Source organism: Peromyscus maniculatus, chromosome 6 (assembly GCF_049852395.1).
Source record: "Peromyscus maniculatus bairdii isolate BWxNUB_F1_BW_parent chromosome 6, HU_Pman_BW_mat_3.1, whole genome shotgun sequence".
NCBI classification, from domain to species: domain Eukaryota; kingdom Metazoa; phylum Chordata; class Mammalia; order Rodentia; family Cricetidae; genus Peromyscus; species Peromyscus maniculatus.
The window spans coordinates 34,328,766-34,341,982 of NC_134857.1; the positions used below are offsets into that span (position 1 = coordinate 34,328,766).

The 13,217-nt window shown below is 46.9% G+C and overlaps 1 protein-coding gene across 2 annotated transcripts in view; it reads right to left on the reverse strand.

Moving 5' to 3' along the window:
- Maml3 (mastermind like transcriptional coactivator 3) overlaps positions 1-13,217 on the reverse strand; it is a 431,258-nt gene that overhangs the window by 176,803 nt on the left and 241,238 nt on the right. For both annotated transcript variants that reach the window (XM_015996364.3, XM_006977587.4), the window contains exon 2: positions 795-2,399. In XM_015996364.3, coding sequence (XP_015851850.1) covers positions 795-2,399 — 1,605 coding nt within the window. The remainder of the gene's footprint in view (positions 1-794; positions 2,400-13,217) is intronic.

Genomic DNA, 13,217 nt, shown 5'->3' on the forward strand with positions numbered 1-13,217 from the left:
GGTTGCAGGTAGAGAATGGGGGTCACAAGTGGGAGTCACAAGATGCAAAGTTTCCAGGTATCTACCTAGAGGACACTGTATTCCACAAGGAGGGAGGGGCACACAGATAGCCACTGAAGGTAAAGAGACGCCCCCATCCCCCCAACACACACCCCATGAATTCACTAGCAAGTCTTGCTGAAATCAAACCGAATGCCAAGGACAGGGATGCTTACACTCCTAAGTCATTTGATCAAGATGTCTAACTGTTGCTGGCAAAATGGCAAATGTTCAACCGGTAAACAGTCCTACAAGACCCACTCTCCCACTTCACTCTGAAAATACAGAAACACTCTGATTTTTAAAGGCCAAGCGTCCATATTTCCCATCACTCACAGCCCGTTAAGGCAGCTGACAGCTCGTCCAGATGGTATAAACGGTGTTAGCTAGGTCTAAGCGCCCCTGCTTTCCTATCACCCTTTGGCTAATGAACCAGAAGAAAAACTATAGAGGGACGCCATACCGGGTCATGTGACTTCTGCAGCCTGCTTCCCTCACAGTGAAAATTGGACGTAATTTAAATTTTTCTTGGCTGCCGTCAAGAATAGGAGGAATAGGAGGCATTCGTGTACAAGAAAGGTTTACCGGGCCACTCTTGCTCCAACTCTGCGAGGGAACCGCACAAAGATGCACAGGGCAGGATTTCTGCTGATTACCAGGCTCCACGCCAGGCCTAGCCTGGTGCCCATGATACACACGGGACCACCTGGCACACAGGTAAGAATGGCTCCCGCCGGGCGCCGCTTCTCCCTTACCTGACCGTGGGCTGGAAGCGCAGCATAGGCCATGGGCGGATTCATCACTCCTTTCTGCTTAAGGAGAAGCATGCGTTTCTGGTCCTCACTCAGGTGCGCTCTGGGAGCCTGCAACTGCGGAGGAGGCGGAGGCTGCTGCTGGGGAGGCTGCGGCTGCGGTGGCGGCTGGGGCTGCGGAGGCTGCTGCTGGATGTAGGGCATCAAGGGGTTTTTGTTGGGGTTGGCCATGGGGGGCGTCATTCTTGAACTCAAGTCCGCATTGAAATGGGTCAGAGGCTTAGTGTTGCCATAGGTGAGAATATTGTGCTGTTTGTTTAAGGAGTTTGTACCCAAGTTATTTGGCTGCTGACTGATCATGTTCATGTGATTCGAAGGGAGGTAGTTGTTGATGGTCGTCTTCTGCAGGCTGTTGGCCATTGCAGGCACTATAGTGTTTTGGTTGTTAAAGGCTTGGGGGTACATCATTGGGCTATTTGGTTTTTCCGCAGTAAAAGCTGCTCCATATGGACTTGACGGAGGCCCTAAGGGAGACCAATTTGAAGTCTGATTTGAGTGGGGCTGCTGTTGCTGCTGCTGCTGCTGCTGCTGCTGTTGCTGCTGCTGCTGCTGCTGCTGCTGTTTCTGCTGCATGAGTTTGGCCCTCTGTTGTTGCTGGGCAGCCATCTGCTTGAGCTGCTCTGCTGGGGACATGTCAGAGCTGGGCACTGCCACGGAGCCCGATCCTGAACCCGTCACCGTCACCGAGACTGGATTAAGGAGATAGCCATTGCCAGGTCGAGGTGGGGCTTGATTTGGAGTGTGGGCTTGGTTTGGAGTTTGGGGGGACTGGACAGCACAGTTAGCTGGCGAGCTGGCAGGGTTTGGAGCCACAGGGGTGTTGGCCACAGATGGTAAGCTAGTGGCTGTGGAGACAGCAGAAAAGGGGGGACCAGAAGATGAAGGTCTGGTTTGGGGCGACCCCATGGAGACGTGTGCAAAAGGAGAATGAGAGGCATCGCTCTTCACACTGGCACTCTCGTGGGAGAGTGGGGTCTCCATGGTCGTGTGTGAGAATTCCTGGTCCTTCTTCTCTTCGAAGTCTTCATTGAACAGGTCTTGGATGTCATCTTCTGGAACTGTGTTGGCCAGCTCGTCTATTAGTTCCTGCCACTCTTGGTCATTCAGGTTAATGTCGGAGAACAGCTTGTTCTGATTAGAAAGTGACGTTTCGGATGTGTCTATGCAGGCGGGGTCATCGAGAGGCTCCTGTTTGAGGTCCTTGCTCTGCAATATAGCAAAGCTATCCTCCAGGTCCCCACAGCCATTGACAGGGAGCTTAATCTCCGGGAGCCTGCCATTCTTCCCCAGATCCTCTAGCAGCCCAGGAGTGTGAGCAGCGCTGTTCTGCAAGGGCAAAGAAGGCTTGAGGTCAAGCTGGTGAAGGGGTGAAGCTGAAGGCGGCGGCATGTTGTTGGGCAAACTGTTGATGGCTTCCATGCCCGTGGTAAGGTCCTTTCTGATGCGCTTGCTTGTGGGAGAGAAGCTCCCATCGCAAGCCCCATTCTGCTGGTCCCCATTAAGTGGTGAGCGGGCTCCTTCCAGCTTCCTTTTCACAGTCTCTTGGAGCTGGAAAAGAAATGAGAGAGAAGATGGCTTAAACTCATATCGAACTCTTAACCATCGTGATGTGCATTGTGGTGAACTACCTTTGTGCGTAGGCATGTTCATGCACACGCACGCACACCTGGGTGCACAAGTGTGTGGACCTTGGGCACTGTCCACCCTGTTTTAAGACAGGGTGTGTCATTGGCCTGGAGCACCCCCATGAGGTGAGGCTGGCCAGTGAGCCCTGGGGACCTACCCACCTGCTTCCTCAGTGCTGGGATTCCAGGTGGACATGTGCTGGAATTTTTTGGTTGTTCATAGGCTTTTGGAATAGAACTCAGATACTAGGATGAATAATCTCCTTAGCCCATGAACTACATTTTAAGTGCTGTATAACACACCAAAAGGAAAGGATGCTTGTAGTTTCAAAATCAGGCGACACCATGATTCAAAATCTGTGAGAAAAGGCTTCATCTAAAAGCAGAGTTCAGAGAGCCGAGAGATACGCAGGGTAAAGGTCGCAGGGAAGGGTCACCTGTGAGCAGTTTCCAAATTTAGTCCGCACTTGAGATGCGGACTAAAACACATCGTACTTGTAAAAGATACCTATCCTCAATTCTCAGCACACCCCCATAATCGAAACCATCAAGGAATTAAATCAACAATATTTTGAAGAACACTTATCAATGTCTTTTTTAAAAATCAGTTTATTGTAATGAACTTGCAAACTGAAAAAATACAAATGGAGAGATTAACACAGCATTTGCCAAAGCCCGAAGTCTACAGACCTCAATGAACAACACAGTTAGTGCAGCCAATTGGAAGCTGTGGAACTTGTCTTTGGATTTTATGATTTCATTATCAGTTACATCATATGTGCTTATCCACCACAAGTAATTGAAAAATCAGGAAGAAAGTCAAAATTAGAAAAACAATTAGTTTTATATCCGTTTGTGACTTCACCTGAATTCTGTTCCTGTCACCAAATAGTAGCCTTTCCTGTTCTTACTACATATATACTATACTCACATATACATGTCTTTACACACACACATATATATTATAGAATAGATTCTCATATGAGGGAAAACATGCAATTTTCTTCCTGAGAATAGGTAACTTCATTTAGTTTTATGCTTTCTTTTTTAAAAAAAGATTTATTTATCTATTTTATGTGCGTTGGTGTTTTGCCTGCATGTGTGTCTGTGTGAGGGTGTCAGATCCCCTGGAATTGGAGTTACAGACAGTCATGAGCCACCATGTGGGTGCTGGGAATTGAACCCAGGTCCTTTGGAAGAGCAGCCAGTGCTCTTCAAAAACCACTGAGCCATCTCTTCAGCCCCGGTTTTACACTTTCCAAGTCCATTTTCCTGCTAGTTTTGTGGTTTCATTTTTTCCCTTTGGATCTAGATAGTATTCATTCACACACACACACACACACACACACACACACACACACACACACACACACACACACACATATGTAGCAGAATTTCATTATCCATTTATCTGTTGATGGACAACTAGGTTGGTTCCATTTTCTTGCCGAAGTGACCAGAGCAGCACAAATGTCTTATGAATATGGATTTCACGCATTGCCAAATGGCAGACAATGAAGGTTAATATTTCACATAGCCTCAAACTTGTGCTTGTCTCCTAGTTTTCCTGTCTTGCAGCTCCATCGGATGCTTGGTGTGCTTCCATCATCTCCTGTGACTTCAGAGTTGGTGAGATTTCCTCTTTCTCACTATCATGCATTCTTTGTTGTAAATGATGGAATTCTCCTAGGTTCCTTAATTTTTTTTCTTCTGCTCATGTATACGATGTCCTGGGCATTTCCCTCGACTACAACATCCTCAGCCATCTTCCCTAGGCTGATGGTCCCAAACAGTGTAGCCAGCTCCGTCTCTGCTGAGCCCCACTAACTCCAACTTTCTCAGACAGTTAAGGAGCATCTAACACTCAATCCAATCCTCACCTGTTCCCCATCTCTGCATCCACAGTTACCTAGGCCAGAAGTGTGAGCACTGTACACTGACATGCTCATCTCACGTCTGTCCATACTGTCACTGCCCCAGACCAGGGGACCATCTCTGGGTGACCTGTCCCCTCCTTTACCTGTTCCAGAAATTCACTGTTTCGCTCTCTCCTGTCTACTCTGCACACTGTGCCTGGTTCCTGCTCACAAGCCGGAAGTGATCAGATGAAAATCTCAGCTGTCTTCTTTACATCTTCCTATCCTACCTTCTCCCTTCTCCCTACACTTATCCAGTGTCCACAATCCTTTATCAATTCTCCTAAAACTCTTTTTAAAAGTGAGTGAGTGAGTGAGTGTGTGTGTGTGTGTGTGTGTGTGTGTGTATGTGTGTGTGAAGTAGAGATCAAACCCAGGAGGCCTTGCTCATGCTAGGCAAGCGCTGCCCACTGAGATGCGCCCCAGCCTTCTTCAGCCTCTTTAAGTTCCCTGGCTGTGTCAAGCTTCCTTCTGTCTCCAGGAAAAGTCATGTTTTCTTAGATTGGAAAAATCTCCCTTCCCTCCTCTTGCCCTTGCTGGTTAATACTCCCTTTCCCTGGTTAATACTCCCTTTCCCTGGTTAATACCCCTCCCCCCCCTCCTTTCCCTGGCCAATAGCTGCTTATTTTTCACATCAGAGTTCAGATCCCCCTTACTGAGTTGTCGGAATTGTGGATCCCTCCCTCTCCCACCCCAACCTACCCACACTGAACTGGATTAATCCGAAGAAGGTTTTCCAAGCCATCTATATTTCCCCATTGATCATACTTTGTGCCGAGAAGTTAGGGACCGTGGCTGACTTGTTTCCTGGTTATCTGCAGTGGTCAGGTTCTTCGAAACAGTTAATAAGTAGCTGCAAAATGAGGGGAAAATGCTGCTGTCTCATTCAGAGATGAGACCAGTGCGTCTAAATGACCGTAGAAGCCAGCCTGGTGGCCATGAGGAATTTCTGATTGAGAGTCTTCTTTCCTGGGACAGATGGGACACTCTCTTGCTCCAGAGAGTGTTGACTCTATGAGTTTATTAGTTTTATACCCAGTTCATGTCTTTGCACCTTTCTTTCTGCCAGATGTCTATGGCTCTGGTCACAGAGTGTCCACAGAGTGGGAGCTGGGGAGACGCCTGGTATGTGGGTGAAGGTCTCCCCTTTGTAAGTTTCCCACTGGGCTGCATAAGCACAGGCGAAGGCCGAGGGCCTAAGTGATGCTGGTGACGTCAGAACGGTTCCTCTACCTGGGTACCCCGCGCTTGGCAGAGACACTGTATTTTAGAGATCCTATAAATGAGAGGTGTTGATTCCCTGTGAGCTGAATCTGTGGAGTTGACATGGCTCTAGAGGAGCCCCGTGGAGAGAAACACTGATCTGGTGGTGTGAGTTTTAAGGAGTACACGCTTTCTTGGAAGCAGAGAACGCCATTTTTTTTAAAGTAAGCAGAGTCAAAGGGAACCTTGAGCCAAACTCCTATCCAATCCCTTTCCCCAAATCTTAGTTTTAATTACAAACCAGAGCCCGTCATAATCACTCAGTTGAGGCTCTTAAATAGCTGAAGACGGGGACCTAACTGGGACACACTAGAACTTGACTTCAAAGAAAACGATGCTTCAATCCATCATGTTAGAGGAACACTGCTAGAATATAACGTTATTTATGGAACAAACCAGGGAACCACGGTTCAGATCATCAGTGTGACAGGTGCGTGAATGTATGTAGCTCCAAACACGGTGACAGATTCAAGTATCACAGCTTAAAGGCCTACAGAAATGAGGCCCGGGCACCTCCTGAAGTGATATTAAGCTTCAGAAAATGAGTGCTTGTCTTTAAGAAAAAAAAAAAAATGAATCTGATGTAATTTTAGAACCACAGGTCCACGATTCTGTTCTGGGTCATGTCATGGATGCACAGAACAGATAAATAAAGACACTCTACTTGTCCCCCCTATGAAACAGAGGCGGCCAAGCCTCCAAAGGCCAGCAGGTCTGCTTGGGAACCCACTCACCTCTAGGGAGTTAAGTAGGTGAATCACCAGAGCCCAGCATTATAGAAATAAGAGCCAGGCACGGGAGAGAGAATGATGGCTGAAGACCCCCTTCCCATGCACCAAAATAGTATGCATGCGGTACTCAGCAATGGATGGCTGTGGGCCAGACGGGCCACGCCCAAGGCTCTCTGTTCTGCTTGCTTCCGAGCCCCTGGCAGCTCCCAGCCGACACTCAAAGGATCACTTTGGAGAATTGTCTGTAAATTGTCCCAAGTTTGGTTTCATGGGTTCCCAAATGGGTTAGTAGCACTAGCTCACAGAGTTACTGTGAGGGTGAGTTCATAGCAGATAATGTGCAAACACATAATTTTGCACGTGGGACCCAGTCAGCACTCACTAAGCCTCAGCTTTACTATTTTTAAAATTCAGTCACGACTGCCATGGGGACAGAATGCTTCCTGAGTCTTCAAGACACAGATAGGTATAATGGCAATATTTCTGTTCCCTAGCCGGCCAAACCTTAATGTTTCCCAAGCATCTGGAGTAGCTTTCATAATATGAACAACAAAAATCAAATTTGCAATTCAAGCCCCAGTCCAAGCACTAATGCATGCGTGTCCTAGATTGTAGAGCAGCGGAAGCTATGTTGTTCAGGTTCAAACCAGATACATTCCCAGCACACGACCTGAAAGGGACTATGGAGTAGATTCTCTTTCCCCAGGGGCTTCATGTTCTCCACTGCTGGCCCCTTTTAGCCAAATCGTGATCTGTGTATGTATCAGCATTTGGGAGTATGAGAAAGAGCATGGAAGATGTTATGCCATGGTTTTTATGTTCGGGTTTTGTTACGTCCAAAATAGCAGAGCAATCTTCACATCAGTTCCCTCTGTCTCATCATCCATTGTTTTATGGAAAGGTGGTCTGAAAATCTAATTCCCTCTTTATGTCCCTCATGGGAGAAGGGGCTGTGGGGAGGGAGCCGCGCAGCTGGCTGTGTGCTGGAGAATCTGACAAGCAGCTTGTTCAGTGAGTAGGAGACTCCTTGGCTGCACGCGAGCAATTGTCCTGGGAGTCCCCACTCTTAGGGACTCAGGTCAATCTCAGCTCCAATTGCCTATCTCAACAAGACTCTGGCCCTCTTACCTCCCAGAGCAGAAAACCTCTGAGGACACTGTGCCCTCGTGAACAAGCATCGAAGCTTTACCGAGGCTTAGCCCGCTTGTTTCCATGTTACCACGCTTACACAGAGAGGTGTTTTCTCCCATTAAGGGAAGCTGAGCTGCCAGGAGCTGAAGTGTGCCGTTCCACTAATGCCTGTGACAATACGCGCTGCTATCAGGTGTCAAGTGCTCGGGAGACAATCATTCCCCTTCCAGCACGCTCTAGAGATGGCCTCCTCTCTGCAGTGTGCGCGATAGCTGGTGTTTACGTGGAATTACAGGATACATGTGTGGTAGAGGAAGTAAGAGAAAACCAGAGGTGGAAAGGAGCGGAATGATGTGTGCCCCCGAGTGTGTGGTGTGTCCCAGATCCACAGCGACAAGAATAGCAGATACCTGTGCATCATTGTTTACTGCAGGCTACCCACAACAGCTAGGCTATGGAAACAATCCTTCCACGGAGAAACAGATTGTTTTTAAAATGTGATACAGGCATAGAGGCTGATTAGATGACCCAGGGGGTTAAAAACAAAACAAACCTGTTGCCAAGATTGACGGCGGAATTTTGGTTCCCAGGACCTACACAGTGGAGGGAGAGAGAAGGCACCCAAAGACTGTCCTCTGATCTCCACATGTGTGCGGTGACATGGGCACATGGCACACACACACACACACACACACACACACACACACACACACACACACGTACACACACATACACACACACGTGTACACACACACGTACACACACATACACACACATGCATACACACATACACACACATACACACACACATGTATACATACACACATGCACAGAATGAATTATTTTTCAGCCACAGAGAAGAATGAATAAAATATTTGAAGGAAAATAGATGCTACTAGAGATTATCATGTTATATGAATGAATCCAGTCTCAGAGAGTCAAATAATGCATGTTTTCCCTTCTTTGTGGGTCCTAGACTTTACATAGCGGTACAGAAAATCACGTATGTCCAGAGGACGTGAAAGCAGGAGCAAGAGTCTGGGGAAGACAGCAGACAATGGGAGAGGGTGTGTGAGAGGGAAGTGCAGAGTGTGCTTGAAGTAGATCACACGTGGAATGATCGTATACAGCCTGCTTGAACAAAATAATTTCTGAACGGATTGCTGTGCCTTTCAAGTTACAAAGCACATGTACATGATCACCAAGGATGACAGTTCTCCTTACAGCAGATCTTTGCACCAACGGGGCTGACTGTGGTGGTATCGTGTTCCCCAAAATATTGTGCACCCTAATAAACTTATCTGGGGTCAGAGAACAGAACAGCCACCAGATACAGAGGCCAGAAAATGGTGGCACACACACCTTTAATCCTAGCATTCCAAAGGCAGAGATCCACCCAGATCTCTGTGAGTTCAACGCCACACTGGAAACAGCCAGGCATGGTGACTCATGCCTTTAACCCCAGGAAGTGATGGCAGGAAGCAGAAAGGTATATAAGGCAAGAGGACCAGGAACTAGAGCTGGTTAAGCTTTTAGGCTTTTAGCAGCACAGTTCAGCTGGGATCCATTTGGATGAGGACTCAGAAGCTTCCAGTCTGAGGAAACAGGATCAGCTGAGGAATTGGTGAGGTGAGGTTAGCTGTGGCTGGTTCTGTTTCTCTGGTCTTCCAGCATTCACCCCAATACCTGGCTCTAGGTTTGTGTTTATTAATAAGGTCTCCTAACAATTCCTGCTACAGCTGATGGTTCTATATTGGGAAAAAGACAGTGTTTGCGGGGAGGGAATGGTGGGTGGCAGCCGTTACAAATAAAAGGATGCCTGAGATCACCAGCTTCTTGTGTAGATGAACTCTAAATATCCTCAAGAGGCTTCGTGTGGTTTCTTTCCTCTTGTCACGGCGGTCCCCCCCCCAGCACATGTTTGTGTGACTTTCCTTTCCAAGCTGTTAGAGACATGGCTTCTTCCCCGAGATGTGAAGATGGGTTCGAATCTATGCTGCACGTGCTAATGAACTCCAGGAGAGCGCTGTGGTCATTGTGGTCTGTTCTGGGCAAACCAGAAGATGATTCACTAGAGTCAATCATCGCATGGTTATTCTCTTCCCATTCTGTGAGTAGTAATAAGCCTAGGGTCACATGGATGAATCTGACTCGCTTATTTTGTGTTTGATGGAGTGACCGAGCACAGACATGTGTTAGGTATTCTCAGTGTGAGGATACGAACAGAGTGCGAACCACTTTCAGGACTTCCCCACAAAGGTAGGTACTCTTACAAAGGCTTTAAGAGTTTCAGGGATTTGGTTTTCATTTCTTCTGTTTTCAAGCTTTGTTTTGCGATAAGTTATTTCTAATTTATTTTTGTCAGCATAAGTTAAATGTTCAGAGGGGTTTCACGGTGACATTTCCATATATATTTACAATGTATACTCGATCTTATTCAAGGAATTCCATTTTCTCTAGTTTTTTTCCCCCACTTTAGTGGGACTGTGAAGCTGTTAACAAGGCGGATGTCCTGATCCTGCCTCAATAATCCCTGACTTAGCAACTTCAGGTGGCATCCAGATTGGGGCACAGGGTGGGGGGAGGGGCACAGACAGCCAAAGAAATGTAGAGTTCCCCCGGTGTCCTGAGAGAGCTGGGTTAGGATTTCCTGCATCTAGACACTGGGATGCAGACTACAATGACTGCTCCATTCTGATATTTTGAAGTCTGGCATCAGATTTTTAAAGACACACAGCCAAAGAACACAGATTATGTCCTGCTTGCTCCGGGGCATCTCATAGTAGAACCAGGGAACTGTACTCTAGACTGAGATCTTCCCAGCTTCAGGGGATCATGAATTGAATGCAAGATTGATGGATTTCCATCCTATTTTCCATGAAAAGATATATATATATATATATATATATATATATATATATATATATATATATATATATATATATATAAACAGTTTCGGTTCCTCTGAGCATGGTAATATCTGTCACCATTGCCCATCCTACAATACCATGGATGGGGGAGGGGTACCACACATCTGTATGGGCTCTGTGCCAGAGGCTTCAGGGTCAACCCATTTCCAAGAGCATGGACCATCCCAGAAAACAGACATGTCAACAAAGGTGCTGACAAAGGTTAGATACGTTTGTTTGAAAGAGATCTTCCTTCCCATCAGGCAGAACAGCACAGAAAGACAAAGGAAAATCATAACCCAACATGTGAAGCCCTTGCCAATCTCACACACTCTCAGCAATTAGAGAGAAAATAACATTATATGTGAACTTAAAAAAATCTGACGATATAACCATATGCCACACACACTGTGGTAGTTTCAATGTAATGGCCCCCATAAGCTCATAGGGAGTGGCATTATTAGGAGGTGTGGCTTTGTTGCAATGGGTATGGCCTTGCCGAAGGAAATGAGTCACTATGGAGGTAGGCTTTGAAGTCTCATATACGCTCAAGCTACACCCAGTGAGACAGTTCACTTCCTGTTGCCTGTGGATCAAATTATATTAACCCTCAGCTCCTTCTCCAGCACCATGTCTGCCTGCAGGCCACCATGTCCCACCATGATAATAATGGACTAAATCTCTGAAACTGTATGCTACCCAATAAATGGTTTCCATGGTGTCTCTTCACAGCAACAGAAACCCTGACTAAGAACATACCCCAAGACATACACCTAAGTATATATATACATAAGCCTGGAGATTAAAACTCTGCTTGTGAAGAATCCAGAATGGTAGTTTCCTGGGCCTGTTTAGTTGAAAATGCTGGGTCTCTGGAGGAGACACTCAGAAAATTTAGAAATATCAATTCTGAAATTCTTCAGGAAAAATGGGATCTCCCTCAAGGAGACTTTGCCCTTAGTGGGCATCAGTAATAACCGAGAGCCCCCAAGCCGGGCGGTGGTGGCGCACGCCTTTAATCCCAGCACTCGGGAGGCAGAGCCAGGTGGATCTCTGTGAGTTCGAGGCCAGCCTGGGCTACCAAGTGAGCTCCAGGAAAGGCGCAAAGCTACGCAGAGAAACCCTGTCTCGAAAAACCAAAAAAAAAAAAAAATAACCGAGAGCCCCATGGGAAGGAAAGAAGGCCGCAAACATGGAACCCCAGCCCAGGGCCAGCACTGTCCACGGCATTTTCAGGCCACTGTGTAGCGATAGTACTTCTTTTCCAGTCTCGGATCACAGACACCCAAATCTGGCTGTGAGGTCCTTAGCTGATTGGTTTTAGACTTTTCTAAATATGTTCTTTATGAATGACTGAATTTGGGGGTATGCTTTTATCCTTTAGCTATCCTTAAACATGGAGTGAGTACCAACTGGCTGTACCACAGCAATGGATCCCAACACATTAGGAGCAGTGTCAGACAAGGCTCTCGACATTTAGAAACACGATGTCCCAAGATCTCCCCAAAGCTCCAAGTTTCCAAGTACATATATGTCCACATAGGCTCTTGGCTTTCTCACAATTGAAGGAATACATCACATTTCACCCCTGGCTACACGAGTCCCAGGCACTCTTTTTACGTGACATTTAGGTAGTTTTCATGAGCATTGATGACACAATGAACCACTCATTAGGACTAAGATGGTAATCCCTACAGTCACCAAGGCTGTATGATTCTCAGATCTCTTCACACAGCTTTCAGCATGAGTATGAGTTTTTATCAGATACTTCAATTTATCATTTAGTAAGAGTTAAGATATTGTTGGTATGAAGTATTCTAATTGACTGAAAACTGCCAGGCATCACGCTATGGGTATTGTATCTTAATTTTTTTTAAATTTATTTTTATTGAGACAGGGTCTTACTCTGGAGCCCTGTCCGGCCTAGGTCCACTGGCCTCTGTCTCCCGACTTGTGGGAGTAAAGGCGTGCACCACATATCTGGCCCATTTTTATTTTTTATTTTATTTTTTTTTGAGATCGAGTCTCATGTAGCACAGGCTGCCTCGCAACTGGCTGTGCAGGCAATCTGTCCTAGAACTGTTGGTCCCTGGTCTCAGGCTCCCAAGTAATTGGATTACAGGGTCTACCACCATCGTTGGCTAGTGCTTTTCTTTTGCTGACTTGACTAATCGCCATAATAAACTATGATGGCTGCGGAATGCTTCGGCCAGGACAGGTAACTCACCTTCCTCCCAGAGCTTGTTGCCTAGTCTTCCCTCATGGCTCCTGCCCCATCAGACTTCAGCAAAGCCTGCCCATAAATTCTAGGTGGTTTGGAACCTGTCATGGGGGGTCCGAGGGGGATCCGCCCATGGCTGAGTCAGGTTTGCCTGTTTCCCAGAAAGGCCGGGTGATTTTCTACAGGAGGGCTGCTGTACCACACGTCTGTCACGTGCTTGAGGAGTGATAACTGCTGCAGCAGGGCGGCATCAGCAGGCAGTGGGTCCGTGCATCCAGCGGCTTCCGGCACTCAATAGCTCTCTTAGGAAAAGCTCCACAGGGACAAGGAGCCGCTGTCAAAACCCAGTCAGAGCCCTGAAGGGCTCTGTCTTTCACACACACACACACACACACACACACACACACACACACTGCATTTACTCTGTCTCACACACACACACACACACACACACACACTCTGCATTTACTCTGTCTTACACACACACACACACACAGCATTTACTCTGTCTTACACACACACACACACACACTGCATTTACTCTGTCTCACACACACACTCTGCATTTAC